Raw genomic sequence first — 20,835 nt, 5'->3', positions numbered from 1 at the left:
CCATTACCTCCACTAGCTTTGTTCATAGTAATGCTTCCTCAGGCCCACCTGACTTTACACTCCTGGATGTCTGGCTCTAGGTGAGTGACCACACCATTGTGGTTATCTGGGTCATTAAGACTTTTTAAATATAGTTCTGTGTATTCTTGCCACTTTTACAAGAGAAATGCAAATCAAAACTATGAGGTATCACCTCATACCAGTCAGAATGGCCATCATCAAAGTCTACAATCAATGCTGGAGAGGGTATGAAGACATGTGACCCTCGTGTACCACTGGTGGGAATGTAAACTGATAATAGCCACTATGCAGAACAGTATGAGGTTTCTCAAAGCTACCAAATGACCCAGCAACCTTATTACTGCGCATATATCTGGAGAAAACCATAATTCAAGAACACACAAGCACCCCCGTATTCACTGCAGCACTATTTACACAAGCCAGGACACGGAAATGACCTAAATGTCCATCAATAGAGAAACGGATAAAGAAGATGTGGACATACATACATACAATGGGATATTCCTCAGCCATAAAAAGGAATGAAATTGGGTCATTTGTAGAGAAATGGATGAACCTAAAAACTGCCATACAGAGTGAAGTAAGTCAGAGAAAAACAAATATTGTATATTAATGCATATATGTGGAATCTAGAAAAATGGTAAAGATGATCTTATTTGCAAAGCAAAAGTAGTAGAGAACACATGTATGGGTGCCAAGGAGGAAAGAGGGGTGGTGGGAGGAAATGGGAGACTGGGACTGACATGTATGTATACACTAGGTAACATATATGTATAAAATAGGTAACTAAGGAGAACCTATTATATAGCACAGGGAACTCCAGTGCTGTGTCGACCTAAATGGGAAGGAAATCCCCAAAAGAGGGGATATATGTATACATATAGCTGATTCACTTTTCTGTACAGTAGAAACACAACACTGTAAAGCAACTACAATCCAATAAAAATTAATTAAAAAATTATAAATAATAGTTCACCTTCTCCCTTGGGAGATATAGGTTGGGCAATATTTAAACCTATCTATATTTAAAATGTCAGAAACATATACAAAAATATACCATTTCCTTTACTCACTTTTGTGATAGTTTTTAAGATGGCGAGACGATCTGCTGGGGGTGGTAAACCCACAAAGAGTGTTTTGTCCAGGCGGCCTGGGCGCAGGATTGCAGGGTCAATGATATCTAGAGACAAAGGGAGGAAAAGCCTTAAATAAATAAAATAAAATCTTTTACAAAATATAATTAACATGAGAGACAGGAAGAGTACATTTTTAAGAGAAAAAAACTGATAAATTACAGTAGTTTTAGAAATAAAAGATTCTCCTTGTCCTTAAAAAAGTGAAGTCTATCTATCCACCTCCTGCCCCAAACCTGTTTTCCTTCAGGATTCTCAAACTTATATGATGACCCCTGCCTGTCCCCCAAATACCAGGCAGGTTTCTCCCTTCCTTCTAATTGGTGACACATTCTATCAATTTTATCAAGTCTGCTTCCAATTACCTCGAACCTCAGTCAAGGCCAAATGTAATGTCCCCTTAACTGGTTCTTTTCTAAATTTCCCCTCCCTGGGACCCCTTACAATGCTGCCAGAGTTATCTTCCTAAAATACATATTCAGTTCTCTCAAATCCAGCTCCACCCTGCAGAATGAAGCCTGACACTTTCACCACCACGTGTCTGACAAGCCTAGGGGTTACCTGACTCTACAGGGCAAAGGTTCGTAAACATTGTGGTCTTAGGAAACCACTGCACTTTAAAAATGGAGTACACTTTACTGATGATTCCTTTTTACTGATGATTCCTTTCTACTGATGATTCCACTTTACTGATGATTTCCTCTCTCTCTTGTCCTTCCCTAAATTCCCTTATCCTAGGCAGCCACTGATCCGTTTTATCACGATGGATTAGTTTGCATTTTCTTGAATTTTATGTAAGTGGAATCATACAGCATATACTGTCTGCTTTCTTTTACTCAACATAATTATTTCGAGATTCACCTAAGTTGTCATATGTATCAGTACTTAACTGTTTTTTATTGCTGAGCGGCATTCCATTGTGTGGCTATATCACATTTGTTTTTTAATTCTTCTGTTGACAAACATTTGGTTCATTTCCAGTTTTGGACTACTATAAACAGAGATGCTGTGACCACTCAAGTACTAGTCTTTGTATATGCTTTTGTTTCTCTTCAGTAAATACCTGTGTATGGGATGCAAAGCAGTATGGCAATAACACACTGCAGGTGTACATTTAACTTTTAAAAATCAACAAGCTGCTTTCCATACAAGCTGTACCATCTTACACTGCCAACAGTAATACATTCATATACTCTGTATCCTTGTCAGTTCTTAGTACAGTTAATCTTTTGTTGTTGTTGCATTATGATTTAATCTAATTGTACAAAACCTTGAAATTACAACTCCTCTCCATTTCTAAGTGGAAGGATATGTGTGCCTCCATATTCAATTCTGCAGTTACCTCTGAGTCATAAAGTGCGTTTTACATCATGATGGATCAATGTAGAATTACCACGTAATATCTCAAATTACATAAAATGGAAGCAATTTTTAAAGCTTTGTGGGAAGTTTTCGTACTAATGATAAAAGTTTTTCTTTTTTTAGGGAAACTGAATTTTAATGTATCATGTAACTGTATTTTAAAATGTTGGTCACTGAGTATCATGAACTTTGAACTGGTTTCTACTCCTAAAAGTGTACCATCACTAAGGTAAGACAACCAAAGTCTTCCTTCAATTCAAAACCCTCAATTGTGTTTCTTTACAAAATAAGATTTGTGTAATCAACTGCCTTCTATGGGACAAGTACTATGGTAATAGTGGATTAAACTATTACACAATATTTTAGTTCTTTAAGGAAAAAACAGGCTTTCAGGTTAAAACAACAATTTGTAACCAAAACTTTAATCCCAAGAATTCTCACAAAATATATGACAAATGACAGTATGGAAAAAAATTCTTACACAGTATCTCAAAGTTCAGCTCTATAATGTACCCTTAAACTGGAGGCCACAGTTATCTTGAATAGTCTCAAATTTCCAAATAAAGAATGTTACAAAGAGCTATGTATTCATATACATAACTCAGTGAAACTACGAACCAACTTACCTTAACTCAGTGAAACTATGAACCATGCTGTGTAAGGCCACCCGAGACAGATGCATCATGGTGAAAAATTCTGACAAAACATGGTCCACTGGAGGAGGCATGGCAAACCACTCCAGTATTCTCGCCTTTAGAACCCCATGAACAGTATGAAAAGGCAAAAGACATGACACTGAAAGATGAACTCCCCAGATCGGTAGGTGCTCAATATGCTACTTGGAAAGAGTGGAGAAATACCACCAGAAAGAATGAAGAGACGGAGCCAAAGTGAAAAGAACACCCAACTGTGGATGTGACTGGTGATGGGAGTGAGGTCCCGTGCTGTAAAGAACAACATTAACATTGCACAGGAACCTGGACTGTTGGGTTAGGTCCATGAATCAGGACAAACTGATTCAAACAGGAGATGCAAAGAGTGAATATCAACATTTTAGGAATCAGGAACTAAAATGGATGGGAACGGGGGAATTTAACTCAGATGACCATTATATCTACTACTGTGGGCAAGAATCCCTTAGAAGAAATGGAGTAGCCATCAGAGTCAACAAGAGTCCAAAATGCAGTACTTGGGCGAAATTTCAAAAACAACAGAATCATCTCTGCTCATTTCCAAGGCAAACCATTCAATATCACAGTAATCCAAGTCTATGCCCCAACCAGTAATGCTTAAGAAGCTAAAACTGAACGGTTCCATGAAGACCTACAAGATCTTCTAGAACTAACACCCTAAAAGATGTCCTTTGCATTATAGGGGACTGGAATGCAAAAGTAGGAAGTCATGAGATACTGATGAAGTGAAGTTGCTCAGTCACGTCCAACTCTTTGCAACCCCATGGACTGTAACTTACCAGGCTCCTCCGTCCATGGCATTTTCCAGGCAAGAATACTGGAGTGGGGTGCCACTTCCTTCTCCAGGGGATCTTCCTGACTCAGGGATTAAGCCCAGGTCTCCCGCATTGCAGGCAAATGCTTTAACCCTCTGAGCCAATAGGGAAGCCCACCACCAGGAAATCACATACAGAACTTCTGACCCAAAGCAAAGGCAAACTAACTTTTTTGAAATTTCTAGGATTCCACACCAACTGGAAAACCTCTTGTCCAGTGCGAACACCAACGGTGGAACTCTCAAACCTCTCATCTAGATGCCCACATAGTGTTCTCCCATCTAGCCCTGCATCTCAGGGATCTTCCAATTCAACAAAAGCAAAGCTGGGAGGGTTTCTGGCAACCCACATTCTTTGGAGTGGTCCAAAATAGCCTAAAGGTCATTCCAATTCAGCCGTCATCATAGTTTCCAAGATTACCTACATAACTTCACAGTCTAATGGACAGGAATCACAATGCATTTCTAAATCCTGGCTTAGAAATATCGAGGCTCAAATCCGTACACCTTCAGCTGGGTCTTCCTGGTGCCCTCCCGCCTGGCACTCACGTATACTCTCACAGACTCGGCATCCATGAAAGGCCCTATAATTAGTCTCTTTCATTTTAGTCATCCTAAGGTTGGCAGTGATATCTCACTGCAGCTTTAATCTGCGTTTCCTTGATGACTAATGACACTGAGCACCTTTTCATCTGTCACCTGTATACTTTCTGTGATGAGGTGTCTGTACATTTTTATGTTTAAAATAAAAGATGTTTTCACAGCATGGTATTGGCATAGACATAGACATATAGATCATTGGATTATAGATGGATTATATAGATGGATATAATAATCATTGGATTATTGGATTATAGACAAATCTTTTGCCTATTTTTAATACCTTTTGTTGCTGTTGAGTTTTTAGTTATGTTGTTGAGTTGATGAAATATCCTTTATCAAATAACATGCTTTGCAAATTTTCTCTCAGTCTGTGGTCTTTTTATTCTCTTAGTGGCATCCTCTGAAGACCATTTCAATTAAACCACTTGCTTGAAAGACTGCACTTTTGATATCACATCTATGAGATCTTTTGCTTGATCCAAGGTAGAAAAAATTTTACCCTATGTTTTCTTCTAGCAGTCTTGTAGCTTTGGATTTTCATTGGTCTTTGATCATTTGAGTTCATTTTTACACATCATAAAAGGTATGGATCAAAGTTTACTCTTCTTGCATATGGATATTCAATTGTCCCATCACTACTGAAAAGGTCATCCTTTTCCCACCAGTGCCTTTGTGCTTTATTAAAAAAAAAAAGTCAACTGTCCACATATTTGTAGAAACATTGTTTTGATTCTATAATCCAATGATCTATATGTCTATGTCTATGCCAATACCATGCTGTGAAAACATCTTTTATTTTAAACATAAAAATGCAGATTTTTTTTTAAAATTTTTATTTATTTAGTTTTATTTATCTGGCTGCACCAGGTCTGTTATGGCATGTAAACTCTCAGTTGAGGCAGGTGGGTTCTAGTTCCCTGACCAGGGCCTGAACCTGCGCCTCATGCACTGGGAGCACAGCTCTGGACCACCAGGGAAGTCCACAAATGTAGGTCTTAAAGCCAGATCGGCATGTCTCAAAATAAAGCTTGATATAAACAATCCCTATTGTATTTAGAAAGGATTCTTAGTTTAGGACTTTAATAATAATTTAAACTCTCTTACTGACAAACATCACATTTAGTATTTTAGAGTTTATTATTTTAAGAAATTATTTACTTACTTTATTTACAGTAAAAAGCATCCTGAGAACCTTACATGCCATAAAGTGTGCATGCTAGGGTGGGTGGGGGGGGGGGTTAGATGACTTGAACAATGCTCCAACAAAAGCTCTTATAAATTTTCATGTATTACATCATTTCTCAAAGAAAAGCTGGTTCATACTCAACAATTCTGTTTCACTACAGGCATCTTAATGATGACTGAGATTCCGATCTTTCTCCATCAGTTCCCACCCTGGTTAAGGCCAACAGATCCTTCCAGTTTTTCAGGCCTGAAATTTGGGAGTCATACTGGATTCCATTCTTCCACATCTATATTCAAGCCATTAGCAAATCCTGTCAACTCTATGATACAACATATTCAGATTCTTTCTACCCCCAGATATTACCTGATTCAAACTATCATCTTCTACTTGGATTATTTTTACAGTTTCCTAAATGGTTCCTTACCTAATTGTGTCAGAACTTTAAGTTGAAGACTCAAGATAATAATTCTTACCCTCTTCGGTTTCTAACAGAACAATTCTTATCTTTGCAATGAAGAAGTCATCAACAATTCTAAAGATTTAAGGACAAAATCCATTCGCTTACAAATCAGACAGATGCAGAACAGGAGAAACTCTTCCTCAGCTATTGATCAAAAAGCAACTGCTATCCTATACAGTTCAGTTCAGTTCAGTCACTCAGGCGTGTCTGACTCTTTGCGACCCCATGAATCACAGCACGCCAGGCCTCCCTGTCCATCACCAACTCCCGGAGTTCACTGAGACTCACGTCCATCGAGTCAGTGATGCCATCCAGCCATCTCATCCTCTGTCGTCCCCTTCTCCTCCTGCCCCTGATCCCTCCCAGCATCAGAGTCTTGCCAAAGTACTGGAGTTTCAGCTTTAGCATCATTCCTTCCAAAGAAATCCCAGGGCTGATCTCCTTCAGAATGGACTGGTTGGATCTCCTTGCAGTCCAAGGGCCTCTCAAGAGTCTTCTCCAACACCACAGTTCAAAAGCATCAATTCTGTGGCGCTCAGCTTTCTTCACAGTCCAACTCTCACATCCATACATGACCACAGGAAAAACATAGCCTTGACTAGACGGACCTTTGTTGGCAAAGTAATGTCTCTGCTTCTCAATGTGCTATCTAGGTTAGTCATAACTTTTCTTCCAAGGAGTAAGCGTCTTTTAATTTCATGGCTGCAGTCACCATCTGCAGTGATTTTGGAGTCCCCCAAAACAAAGTCTGACATTGTTTCCACTGATTCCCCATCTACTTCCCATGAAGTGATGGGACCACATGCCATGATCTTCATTTTCTGAATGTTGAGCTTTAAGCCAACTTTTTTACTCTCCACTTTCACTTTCATCAAGAGGCTTTTTAGCTATCCTATTAAGTACTCAAAAAAAGCTAAAATTTAAGAGCTAACAGTAGCAACTTTCAACTTACAGAAAATAACTTGTTACCGATGGACCTTCAATTTTCAACAATGCTGCCAAGACAATTCTATGGGGAAAAGATTAGTCTTTGCAACAAAGGATCCTGAGACACATGAATAGCCTGAAAAAGGATGAACACCTTTCTCACAACAGGAAAAATTAACTCAAAATGGATCAAAGACCTAAATATGAGCACTAAAAGTATAAAACTCTTAAGAGAAAACGTAGGAGTTAATCTCTGTGACCTCAGGATAGGCAATGATTGCTTAGGTATGATAATAGCAAAAGAAACTGATATAAAATAGAAACCTACTTACTTCTCTCCAAGTGCTCTCCATTTCAACAAGTAGCAAACTTTTTACCTAGCTTTTAGGTAAAAAAATCTAATAGTAACCTTTGTTTATTCTCTGTCTCACATCCACATCTAATTACAGTACTTTCTATTGGTTTAACCTTCAAAATATATCCCAAAGTGGGATCAGCTCCCACTGATCACTTCTTAATTCTCCCACCACACTCACACCAATTCTGCCCTGGACCATGGATCTTCTAACTCAGATGCTCCTCTATGTTAAGAACTCCTTTGGGACTACAGTGAAATGTATGGACTCCTTGTCAAAAACTTGCTTTAATGCATAATGCAAAATGCACAGGATTACAAAGAAATCAATGGTATTAAAAGTTATCAAACTGTTAGGAAAACAAAATTTTGAATAACACATATGAAGTGAAGTCGCTCAGTCGTGTCTGACTCTTTGCGACCCTGTGGACGGTAGCCTAACAAGCTCCTCCGTCCATAGGATTTTCTAGGCAAGAGTATTGGAGTGGGTTGCCATTTCCTTCTCCAAGGGATCTTCCCAATCCAGGGATCGAACCTGGGTCTCCCACATTGTAGGCAGACGCTTTACCGTCTGAGCCACCAGGGAAGTTTCTAATAATACATGTACTTCCTTAATAATATCTTAAACAGCAAGTCTGATTAAACTAATTGTGGAGTAGTATAGATATTAACAGTATTGTGTGATATCTGCAAAGACTGTAAGGTGACAGAGAAATAGCTACAAGTTCACAGTTCCAGGTATACTCTGTCTTGTCACCAACGTTCATAATTTAGGGAAATGCTAAAATTCAGTTAGACGTTGGTGAAATTAAAAGTTTGTCACATTTAGGCTCATGTCTGCATGCGTGTGCATGCGTGCTAAGTCACGCAGTCGTGTCTGACTCTTTGTGACTCTATGGACTGTGGCTAGCCAGGCTCCTCTGTCCATGGGATTCTCCAAGTAAGAATACTGGAGTGGGCTGCCATGCCCTCCTCCAGGGATCTTTCCACCCAGGGACTGAACCTGCATCTCCTGGCAGATGGGTTCTTTACCACTAGCACCACCTGGGAAGCCCCATGTAGGGTCCTGCTGCTGCTAAGTAGCTTCAGTCGTGTCCGACTCTGTGCGACCCCACAGACGGCAGCCCACCAGGCTCCCCAGTCCCTGGGATTCTCCAGGCAAAAACAATGGAGTGGGTTGCCACTTCCTTCTCCAATGCATGAAAGTGAGAAGTGAAAGTGAAGTCTAGATCCCTTAAATTCTAGCTACAGATCCCCAAGGTTAAGAATATCATTTTAAGTTAATTTTTGTGAAAGGCGTAAGATCTACGTCTAGTTTTTTTTTTTTTTTTTGCATGTGAGTGTACACCTGTTACAGCACCATTTGTTGAAAAGACTATCCTTTCTGTTAGGATACTGTCTTTGTTCCTTTGTCAAAGATCAGTCGCCTATATCTGTGTGGGTCTATTTCTGGCTTCTGTTCGGTTCCATTGATTTATCTTATCCTTTCGTCAGTACTACACTGTCTTGATTATCACAGCTTTATAATAAATATTGAAGCTGGGTAGTGCCAGTCCTCCAATTTTATTCTTTTTTGTTTATTTAAATTTTTATTTACTTTTTATATTTTGGCTGCGCTGGGTCTTTGTTGCTGAACACAGGCTTTTAGTTGTGGTAAGCAGGGGCTACCCTCCAATGGTGGTGCACAGGCTTCTCAACTGCCATGACCTCTCCTGTTTCAGAGCACAGGCTCTATAGCATGCAGGTTTCAGCAGTTGTGGTTCACGGGCCTCAATGCCAGAGGCCTGTGGAATCTTCCTGGACCAGGGATTGAACCCGAATCCCCTGCCCTGGCAAGTGAATTCTTAACCAGTGGACCATCAGGGAAGTCCCTGTTCTCTCCTTTAATACTGTGCTTGCTCTTCTGAGTCTTTTGCGTTTCCAAATAAACTTTAGCCTTTCCATATAAACTTTAGAATAAACTTGCACTTCCATATAAACTTTAGAATATAAACTTTGCCCTTCAATATCAACTTTAGAAACAAATGTTCTTTAAAAAAAACTTGCTAGGATTGTTTTGAATCTATAGACCAAACTGGGAAGACCAACATCTTGACAGCACTGAGTCTTCCTATCAGACACAAGAGATATCTATTTATTCAGATCTTTGACTTTTTTCCATCAGAGTTTCATAGTTTGCTTCATACAGATCTTGTACATATTTTATTAACTTATACCTAAGTCCCTGTTTTTCTTTCTTTTTGGTGCTGATGTAAATGGTATTGTATTTTCAATTTCAAACTCCAATTATTCATTGCCAGCACTGACCAACTTATTTTTGAAAAAGGTGTAAAAGTGACTCAGTGGAGGAAGGAGTCTTTTCAATGAATGATGGTAGAACAACTAGATACCACAGGGGGAAAAAAAAAAAACCTTTGACCTAAACTTTGTGCCTCACATAAGTGACCTAACAACAGATCACAGTTTAAGTGTGAAACATAACCACAACACTTTGAAAGAAAACACTGGAGACAATCTTTGCAACATAGTTTTGAAAAACAGATTTTAGACATGGTCCTCAGAAAGTAATGTATAAAAGGAAATAAGATGATGAAAAGACAAGCTATAGACTGGGACAAAGATGCAAGAAAAACTGAATCTCTCTTAGCCTTATTGATAGAAATCACAGTTACTCAAGCAAAGTCTGACAACCTCTTTAAAAATGAACATATATTTATCATATGACCCAGCAACCATGCTCCCAGGCATCTATTTCAAAGAAACAAATTATGTCCACACAAGAACCTGTATGTAGGTGTTCAGGGCAGCTTTACATGAAGCACTCAAAAATTGGAAATGAACATAATGCCCCCAAGAAGAGAATGGTTAAGCAAACCAGGACCTACCTCCACACCATAGAATATTACTCAGTACTGAAAAGGAACAGCCTATTGATACATACAAGAATTTCAATCAGTCTCATATTTTGCCACCTGATGTGAAGAGTTGACTCATTGGAAAAGAATTCTAATGCTGGGAAAGATCGAAGGCAGGAAGAAAAGAGGAACACAGAAGATGAGATGGTTGGATGGCATCACCGACTCAATGGACATGAGTTTGAGCAAATTCTGGGAGATGGTGAAGGACAGGGAAGCCTGGTGTGCTGCAGTCCACTGGGCTGCAAAGAGTCAGACACGACTTAGCAACTGAACAACATGGGCATTAGAATAGGTGAATAAAGTCAACCTACAGGTCACAATTTGTATGATTACTTTCATACAAAATTCTTAAAGTGATACAGTTATAGAAATGGAGACCAGACTAGCAGTTGCCCTGAGTTAGAGATGGGGGGAGAGAGGTGGTTATTTCCATAAAGGGACAGCAGGAAGGAGGTCTGTGTGGTGATGGAACAGTTCTTGTGTTGACTGCAATTGGATTACATGAATCTACACATGTGCTAAAACAGCACAGAAATAGACAAAATTACACAAATGTCTATTTCCTGGTTTTGATTTTGTACCATAGTTATGTAAAATGTAACAACTGGGTAAATGGAATGTCTATGCATTATTTTTTATGATTTCCTGTGAGTTTATAAATGTTTCAAAATACAAAGTTATTAATAAAAAAAGTCATGTATTTTATAAAAAGAAAACTAGATCACATCATTCCCATTCAAAAAATCTTCACGGCAGAATAAAACCCAGACCCCATACTGTGGCCTGAAAGGCCCCTTGCTCCTCTCCATTACTGACTCCCCCGCCCCCCGCAGGTCTTCTCACTTGAGACACACTAGCCGAGCTGGTTCTCCAAACTTGTTCTCACCTCAGGGCCTTTACACTTACTGTTTCCTACCTGGAACGCCTTCTCTCACATTATTGTATGGCTCAATTCTTCACATTATTTGGTTTCCTGCTCATATGTCACTTCTTCTGAAGAAGGCTTCCTGGACCATCATATCTAAGTTAGCATTCCTTTCCCCAAAATAGACATTCTCCATCCTCTTACCCTGTTTTATTGGACTGCCTATTACTTATTCCCTGTTCAGCCCCAAATCAGAACATATGCAGGCAAATAAGTTTTTCTGAATTGTTAACCTTTGAATTCCCAAAGCTCAGTAGGACCAGGCATATAATAAAAATTCTGTAGAAATGAGTGAAAAAGTAAATCTTCTGAGATTAAAGAAAACTATACTGATATAACTGATCCATATACAACACCAAACCGTAAGGCTGAATGTATAACTTGCACCATAACACAAAGAATATGATGAGAGAAAAATTTACATAACAAGGATTAAAGATAACTACATGTTTTTACATTCCGAATTCTCCCCCTTTGAATCTGGCTCTTCCTGTCACTGTCCTGACAAAGAGAATTTGTCTAACCTGGGCCTTACCTTAAAGAGGAATGGCAACTTCTGCCTTTATCTCTTTGGAATCCAGCTGTTGTCTAAGAAGGGGAGTACTCAGAGAGCCATGCTAACAGAAGTCAAGCCACATGGCGAGGCCTTGGAAGAGGACAACTGCTGAGGGAAAGGGGAGGCATAATGCCAAGGAGCACCAAGGCACCAGACACGAGTAGAGAAGTCACCTCGGAAGGGATTCTCTGGCCCAGCCATGCCTGCTGGTGGCATGTGGATCACAGATGAACCCCCTGGACAAGCCCTCCCTGAATTCCTGACCTACAAAATGAGGAACAATGCAAAAATGGTGATTTTAAGACACTAAGTATGGTAGCAGTTTGTCACGCAGCAATAGCTGACCAGTACATTAGGCAAGAGCGGATTTCTTAAAGCTAACCAGGAAAGAAGTTATAAACAACCACACAGAATGTCACAGGATAGAATACAATGGGACAGAACTGCTAAACAAGCATCAATACAAGCAGAGAGACCCAGAACATCTGTTTTTAAGTTTATGTGGCTCCTCAATGTAATCGGGAGGAAGTGATGGGTGAGGTACAGTAGAGAGGAAGACAATACTCAAGGATGCTGGAAAGAACAAAACACAGGGGCCACGTGATGATTCAGCCTCCATTCACTGGCTAAGCTCAGTAGACGACTACGCTCAGTTGTCCGTTTTACAACTAAGCTGTTTTATAATCTTCTTTCTTACCTGGTCTGTTAGTGGCTGCCATAATAAAAACTTGCTGACGTGTTTCCAGACCATCCATCTCTGTAAGCAGCTGATTCACCACTCGGACACTTGCCCCTGTCTAAAACATTAATAAATATAGCTCCATCAGTTCCTAATAAAAAGAACAACACACTGCTTTTTTTTTTTCATACAAAACATTGTAATTGCTAACTTGAATGAAAGTTTCTGTCAAAAGATATAATATCATTTCCAGAAGTCACTGTATCTGATCACTGTGCAAAACATGTTCTTGTCAGAGTGCTTCCCCCGCAATCCTGCTACTATCCACAATTCAGATGAGGAAACCAAGGCTGAGAGAGGCTCTTCGTCCAAGGTCTCAAAGCTAGATAAAGATAGAAATGAAATTCAGTCTCAGGCTCAGCTAGTCCCAAAGTTTTATGCTTCTGAGTCAGTTGAAGAAGCAACAGCTGAGAATTCAAAATCCTGTGAACAGCTGAGAATTCAAAATCCTGTGATAAACCATAATGGAAAAGAATATGAAAAGAAATGTACATGTGTATAACTGAATCAATTTGCTTTAATACAATTAATATTATATATATATTAATTGCATTAATATTAAATATTAATATAACAAATAACATAAATATTAATGCACTAAATATCAATATTAGTATAATTAATACCATCAGTTAGCTTTAATACAAATTAATACAACACTGTAAATCAATTATACATCAATAAAATAAATTTTTTAAAAAGATCTAACAGCTACAGTGAATTTCCCTTTAGGCAAATCTAGACTCAGCTCTCGTTTTTAAGGTATTTAAAGATTTTTTTGATGTGGACCATCTTTAAAGTTTTTATTGAATTTATTACAATATTTTTTGTTTTAGGTTTGGTTTCTTGGCTACAAGGCATGTGGGAGCTTAGATCCCTGACCAAGGATGAAGCGTGCACCCCTTGTATTGGTATGTGAAGTTTTAACCACTGGACTGCCAGGGAAGTCCCAAGATTCAGTGTTTGGATGCCAGATCAGACTCCCCAGGACACTGGATATCCAGAGCTATCAGCTGGGACGCTGAGGCCTTTTCTCTTTTCCGTGAAGCATGTAATACAAAGCTCAGGGCGACATCCAAGAGAAAGGTTATGTGTTTTTTTATACTATGCTTCACTACTCTTCCAGCTCTTTATAACAGTATTCCTGAGACCTATTTCTGAGCACTCATTGTACTGAAATTTCTAAGAACCGTGACTCACAGTAGTAATGCAAGTGGTATTTAATGCAGATCAATTCATATCTTCCCCAGATAGAAATGGTGCTGAATCTTAAAGCGTATTATCTGACCCTACTTAGAGCACATGATGTCTGAAATTATATTTTCTACTGTTTCAGGAACCTTGAAAAGAATAATCAGATTACAAGGTAAGCTATCCAGAACTAACATTCCATTCCCAACAACACACTTGTGTCAAACAGGTATGACAAACCAAAATAATACACAGGAAAACAAAATGAATACAGAGACTAATAAAAATAAAACTGTTATCCTTAGGCCGTTTTCAAATTACTAGCTTTCTTCACTTAAACAGTCTCAGCGTTCTCAAGGAATGACTTTATAAAACAACTATTTGAACTCTACATAACTTTACAAGAAGTTAAAAAAGGTTTGGTGCTTCAAAAAAATCTGTAATCACTAAACTATGATACCTACCTCCCGGGCTGATCTTCGAGGGCATAAGGCATCCACTTCATCAAAGAATATCACACAGGGTGCTGAGTTCTTGGCTCGTTGAAAAACCTGTCGCACAGCACGCTCACTCTCACCAACATACTGACCATACACAGAATGGAAATAAAATGTAGAAACAATTCAACTTTGGAGTTTGGGCCAAATTATAGTAATACTAGTTTTAAATGACATGTATATATCAGAGTTCAAAAAGCATTAGGTCAAACCACAGACAACAGCTGACATTTAACCATTTTGACCTACAAAAATAGTTTTATTTGGTTCGACTTCATAAAATTAAGTCTTATTTAAACTTATTATAAATTTCCTCATTTATAAAACGAAGACTAAATAGAATATAAGGTCTCTTCTAGGTCAAGAAAAATTCCACAATTCTATGGCATTTTAGAACTGATCAAAGCTTTATGCATATAAAACACCCAGCATATATTTTCATTAATTCAACAGTATTTTAAATGCAAAGAGGACAACTTACTGTCCTACTGTTGTTTCTATATAGGTCATCTTGCTAAAGGAAGAACTCATGATCATAATATAGCATCAGAGGAGGCAAATCAAGCCAGCTAGATATCTACCAGGTTTCATAAATGCATACTGTATGGTAAAATCAAAATACAAAGCAATTCACAGGCAGCTATAACATTAGAACTAACTAAAATAAAAAGTTATATGTAAAATAGTTTCACTTTTAGCTAGGCACAAAAAATTATTTGTGTAAAATTTCAACCTAGTTAACTAAGAAAAGCTTTTTTTCTAATATTGCTAAATAAGACAGAATCTGAAAACATCTTTACAACACCAATTATATCTAAAGTATCTTTTATATTACTGTATGACTACATGGCCATATGAAAGTAAGGCACAGAAGACATCAGAGATGACAGCGATTAAAGCACTTCTGTTTTCTATCTGAGGAGATCTCCTTTTCTTCAGATCTGTCCTATAGCTTTCATTGTACTTTGCCTTACTCTGCTTCTCTCACAGGACCTGCTTTTCCAACCTACCTCAACACAGTTCTTGCAGTCTAAACGATCATTGATCTTTCTTCCCATCGCTCTCTCATCTCTTATAGCACCTCCTACTGTTGTAATTTCTGAGCTATTCTACAATACCTTCACCATATTACAACATAAGTCCTTGGAAAGCAGAAGCCATGACCATTTCTAATTTTTCTGTGACCATAACATCCTGCACAGTGTACAAATACAGCAGACCAATTTAGTTTCCTGAAAAAATCTAAATTAACAAAAATTAAATTTGGAATGCTGAACTGAAACATTCAGTAGGTATTTTAAAATTATTATCATTTTAAACTAATTGATTTTGGCTGCACTGGGTCTTTGTTGCTGCACTTTGACTTGTATATAATGCTCAACTTAAACATCTATCCAGAAAAAAAACTGAGTTTTTATTTTTTTCAAATTTCTAATTGAAGGATAATAATTGCTTTACAATACTATGTTGGTTTCTGCCATACATCAACATGAATCAGCCATAGGTATACATATTTCCCCTCCCTCTTGAACCTTCCTCCTATCTCCCAATCCATGCATCCCTCTAGGTTGTAACAAAGTTTTTAAAACTGTGGTTATAAGTCATTCAATAGACTACTACACATAAAACTAATAACTAGAGGCAATATATCAACAAGGAAAATATTATAATGTTTAACAAAAATAACAAAATCAAGTTATAAAAGAACACATAACATTTATAAAAAGTGGCTTTGTTTTTATAGTTACAAACATATAATGAAAGTAGACATAATAATGTAATGAATCCCAAATACCTCCATCACCCAGCTTCATAATTATCAACACAATTCATGATCAGTTTTATTTCATCTAAACCCTGTCCACTTTCTTTCTTCTTGTTATTTTGATGGAAAGCCCAGACATCATAACTTTATTTATAAATATTTTACTACCCCTAAAAGATAGTAGTTTTAACATTAACTACATGACTACCACACTTAAAAGTTATTTTCTTAATATAGGGATAAATATAAAATATATAGTAAATGTAAAAAGTGCACTGAATGAATTGAAAAAGGCTTTTTAAACAAATGATACCATTTTCATTTCTTCTTTCTTTGAATATTATAGAATGGCATTTTTACTTTTCATAGGCATAAACAGGAAATAAGAAATTCAAAGTCTCAAACTTGAGATACAAATTGCTTAAATGCAGAAAGAAGTTATTATATAGTAAATACTTTGATTTCTTTCCCTCTAAGTATTTTTATTTATTAATCCTTAGCTCATCTGAAGGAAAGCAGGTTAGGAGTCTGACGACAAAGATTCAAATGTCAGCTCCACTAACTCCAAGCTATTGGGCACTGGCCAAGTTATACAACTCCTCAAAACTTAAGTTTCCTCATCTGTGAATCAGGGCAACAATAATATGTACCTCACAGGGTTGTTGAAGAATAATACATGTAAAGTGCTTGACAAATTCAGAGTTAACACTTTAAAATGTTGACTATTTTGATTATTTCCATTTTGCTGGTGAAAAAATTTAGGCTCAGATGTTAACAGACTTAATTAAGAAAGCATTTATACACAGTGAACAGTATAGCAAAGCAAAGCTCAATCTCTTCACTCCTAATGCAGTGATTTTACCAAAATACCATGACTATTTCAACAATCTGAGGACCCTGTACTCTGACCATTACTTTTCCTAATAAAAAATAATAGCTAATGCCACAGCAACTTACCATGTTTAGTAATTCAGGGCCCTTGACAGATATAAAATTTAACCCCGACTCATTTGCAACAGCCTAGTAAGAGAAAAAAGACATAAATAAGACAAGGATACAATAAAATACTAAAAATGTGTGATAATACAAGGAATTTTTTTTTTAATACAAGGAATTTTTGCTGTTTATCTCTATTTCCCCCTTTTCATAGCTGCCTCTTTCTCATTAGAAGGACAATAGACAAATGGGAATAAAAAGAAACTCAATACTTTTCACAAATTACTCAGACAAAACTTAGATGAAAATGACCAGAAACATTTATGTAAATCTTTTGTTTGCATAAATGTGGTATATGTAAGCATATTTGAAGCCTGAGTTTAGAATCCTAGTAAAATCATAATCTCACTGGGCACAAATGCCCTGCCCAATGAAAGCAATCAGTCATTCATTCATCTATAATCCAAAATTCAAAAGCATCAATATTAGTCTTTATGGTACTTTAGTCAGTTCAGTTGCTCAGTTGTGTCCTACTCTTTGCGACCCCATGGACTGCAGCACGCCAGGCATCCCTGTCCATCACCAACTCCCGGAGTTTACTCAAACTCATGTCCATTGAGTCGGTGATGCCATCCAACCATCTCATCCTTTGTCGCCCACTTCTCCTCCTACCATCAATCTTTCCCAGCATCAGGCTCTTTTCCAATGACTCAGTTCTTTGCAACAGGTGGCCCAAGTATTGGAGTTCAAATTAGTCCCTCCAATGAATACTCAGGACTGATTTCGTTTAGGATGGACTGGTTGCATTTCCTTGCAGTCCATGGGATGCTCAAGAGCCTTCTCCAACACAATTCAAAAGCATCAATTCTTTGGCGCTCAGCTTTCTTTATAGTCCAACTCTCACATCCATACATGACTACTGGAAAAACCATAGCTTTAACCAGATGGACCTTTGTTGGCAAATTAATGTCCCTGCTTTTTAATATGCTGTCTAGGTTAGTCATAACTTTTCTTCCAAGGAGCAAGCGTCTTTTAATTTCATGGCTGCACTCACCACCTGCAGTGATTTTGGAGCCCAAGAAAACAAAGTCTCTCACTGTTTCCCCATCTATTTGCCATGAAGTGATGGGACCAGATGCCATGATCTTTGTTTTCTGAATTCTGACTTTTAAGCCAACTTTTTCACTCTCCTCTTTCACTCTCATCAAGAGGATCTTTAGTTCTTCTTTGCCTTCTGCCATAAGGGTGGTGTCATCTGCATATCTGAGGTTACTGATATTTCTCCTGGCAATCTTGATTCCAGCTTGTGCTTCATCCAGCCCAGCATTTCTCATGATGTACTCTGCATATAAGTTAAATAAGCAGGGTGACAATATACAGCCTTGATATACTCCTTTCCCAATTTGGAACCAGTCTGTTGTTCCATGTCCAGTTCTATCTGTTGCTTCTTGACCTGCATACAGATTTCTCAGGAGGCAGGTCAGGTGGCCTGTATTCCCATCTCTTGAAGAATTTTCCATAGTTTGTTGTGATCCACACAGTCAAAGGCTTTGCTACTGCTGCTGCCAAGTCACTTCAGTCGTGTCCAACCCTCAGTGACCCCATGGACCACAGCCTTCCAGGCTCCTCCGTCCACGGGATTTTCCAGCCAAGAGTACTGGAGTGGGGTGCCATTGCCTTCTCTGCAAAAGCTTTGACACAGTCAATAAAGCAGATGTTTTTCTGGAACTCTCTTGCTTTTTCGATGATCCAACGGATGTTGGCAATATGATCTCTGGTTCCTCTGCCTTTTCTAAATCCAGCTTGAACATCTGGAAGTTCATGGTTCACGTACTGTTGAAGCCTGGTTTGGAGAATTTAAAGCATTACTTTGCTAGTGTGTGAGATGAGTGCAATTGTGTGGTACTTTGAGCATTCTTTGGCATTGCCTTTCTTTGGGACTGGAATGCAAACTGACCTTTTCCAGTCCTGTGGCCACTGCTGAGTCTTCCAAATTTGCTGGCATATTGAGTGTAGCACTTTCACAACATCATCTTTTAGGATTTGAAATAGCTCCACTGGAATTCCATCACCTCCACTAGCTTTGTTCATGGTGATGCTTCCTAAGGTCCACTTGACTTTACATTCCAGGATGTCTTGCTCTAGGTGAGTGATCACACCATCGTGATTATCTAGATCATGATCTTTTTTGTATAGTTCTTCTGTGTATTCTTGCCACCTCTTCTTAATCTCTTCTGCTTCTGTTAGGTCCATACCTTTTCTGTCCTTTATGGTACTTACAGATTATTTTTTTAATAAAGATTAAGCTGTATGGTTTAAAGCCACTGACAGCAAATAAGGAGAAATATATGGTGATACATTTAGAAGAATCCAAAAACTATACTGTGAATGCAGAGATGAAATCTAAATAAAATCACTCAAAACTTCAAAACGATCAAGGAATAAAGCTCCTTTCTATGTTTAAAACTTGATATCTGAGTTCAAGATCTGTGTTCAACACACTCCTCAGCATCTCCACTTGGAACTTTTCCATTTGGATCTTATAGGAATTTCAAGTCTGTCATTTCCAAAGCAGGACTCCTGAATCTCCCCTAACACTCCAAACCCCACACCCCAAACTCTTTTCCTCCTCATCCCAGTAAATATATTTTCTAAGCCAAAGCCACAGTGTCTCCGCTTGATCTCCTGTTAGATCAGTGAGCCCATATGGAAGTTCTACTGGCTCTAATGCTAAAACGTAGGTGAGTCTGTCACTTCCTATTTGTCCACTATACCATCACCTTCATCCATATCATGTCCTATTGTCTGAACAGGCAAAAAACCCAGATCAAATCAAACCCCCAAAACCCTGACTACCTTCCTTTCCCTCTTGTCTTCCTCCAGTCCATTTTCCACTTAACTGTCAAGAATTCTTAAAAATGTAAATAAGAGGGGAGGGATAAACTGGGAGATTGCAACTGACATGCACACAGTATCATACATAAAATGGGTAACTAATAAGAACCTGAGGTGCAAATATAACCAATTCAAAAACAAACAAACATGACAAGGCACCCAGGCCAGGGAACTGCATCAACCCAGTGAATCCACATATTAGCTTGCAGGACCTTCCTTCTGGCTAAAGTTTTCTAAAACTGTTGTGAAAAAATGCAGACCAACAACCCCCTCCTTTATTCTCATCCGCTCCCAAACTCCTTTACAGCAATGCTGTATAAGAGTACTAGAAGCATTAAGCAAGAAAATTTAATGACATAAGTAAAAATAAGTTTAAAAAATTTTACATGTATACACACACACATGAGCAAATGGCACTGTGGATATTTGGTATTTACTGAGGAGCCACAAATTATTTGGCTGCTGTGAAACTTACTAAAAATGCCATTGGTTTTACTTTTTGATTCTATAATTTTATTTTTAATCAATTAATTTATTTTTGGCATCAATTTTAATTTGTTTACAAGTAATCCAAATGTCTTTAAAAGGTGATAAGGATTAAGTACATTATAGATGGAATATTATACAGACACTAAAAACCATGACTAATGTAAGTTACAAATAACAAAAATGACTCTAGTAAGCTTGATTCCAAAGGGAAGGTAGGAATCACAAAAGACTGAGAAAACTGCCCAGATGATTACTGGGGGCAGGAGGGAAAGCCACAAAACTTAAAAAGTGTCAAAAATATGATTAACAAAATAAGAAGGCCCAAAATACTGATAAACTACAAATATAACAGATCTTACTATATGAAGAGT

General features: G+C 38.0%; 1 protein-coding gene across 1 annotated transcript in view; it reads right to left on the bottom strand.

Moving 5' to 3' along the window:
• Positions 1-20,835, bottom strand: part of NVL (nuclear VCP like) — an 87,463-nt gene that overhangs the window by 27,927 nt on the left and 38,701 nt on the right. Inside the window, exons 17-20 of the mRNA XM_070385451.1 lie at positions 17,102-17,164; positions 14,347-14,466; positions 12,650-12,749; positions 1,095-1,201 (exon numbers count right to left, since the gene is read on the bottom strand). Coding sequence (XP_070241552.1) covers positions 1,095-1,201; positions 12,650-12,749; positions 14,347-14,466; positions 17,102-17,164 — 390 coding nt within the window. The remainder of the gene's footprint in view (positions 1-1,094; positions 1,202-12,649; positions 12,750-14,346; positions 14,467-17,101; positions 17,165-20,835) is intronic.

The sequence above is a fragment of the Bos mutus genome, chromosome 16, assembly GCF_027580195.1.
Source record: "Bos mutus isolate GX-2022 chromosome 16, NWIPB_WYAK_1.1, whole genome shotgun sequence".
Lineage (NCBI taxonomy): Eukaryota > Metazoa > Chordata > Mammalia > Artiodactyla > Bovidae > Bos > Bos mutus.
Note: the sequence above shows the minus strand (reverse complement) of the source record. Positions and strands in the feature narration are given on the sequence as shown.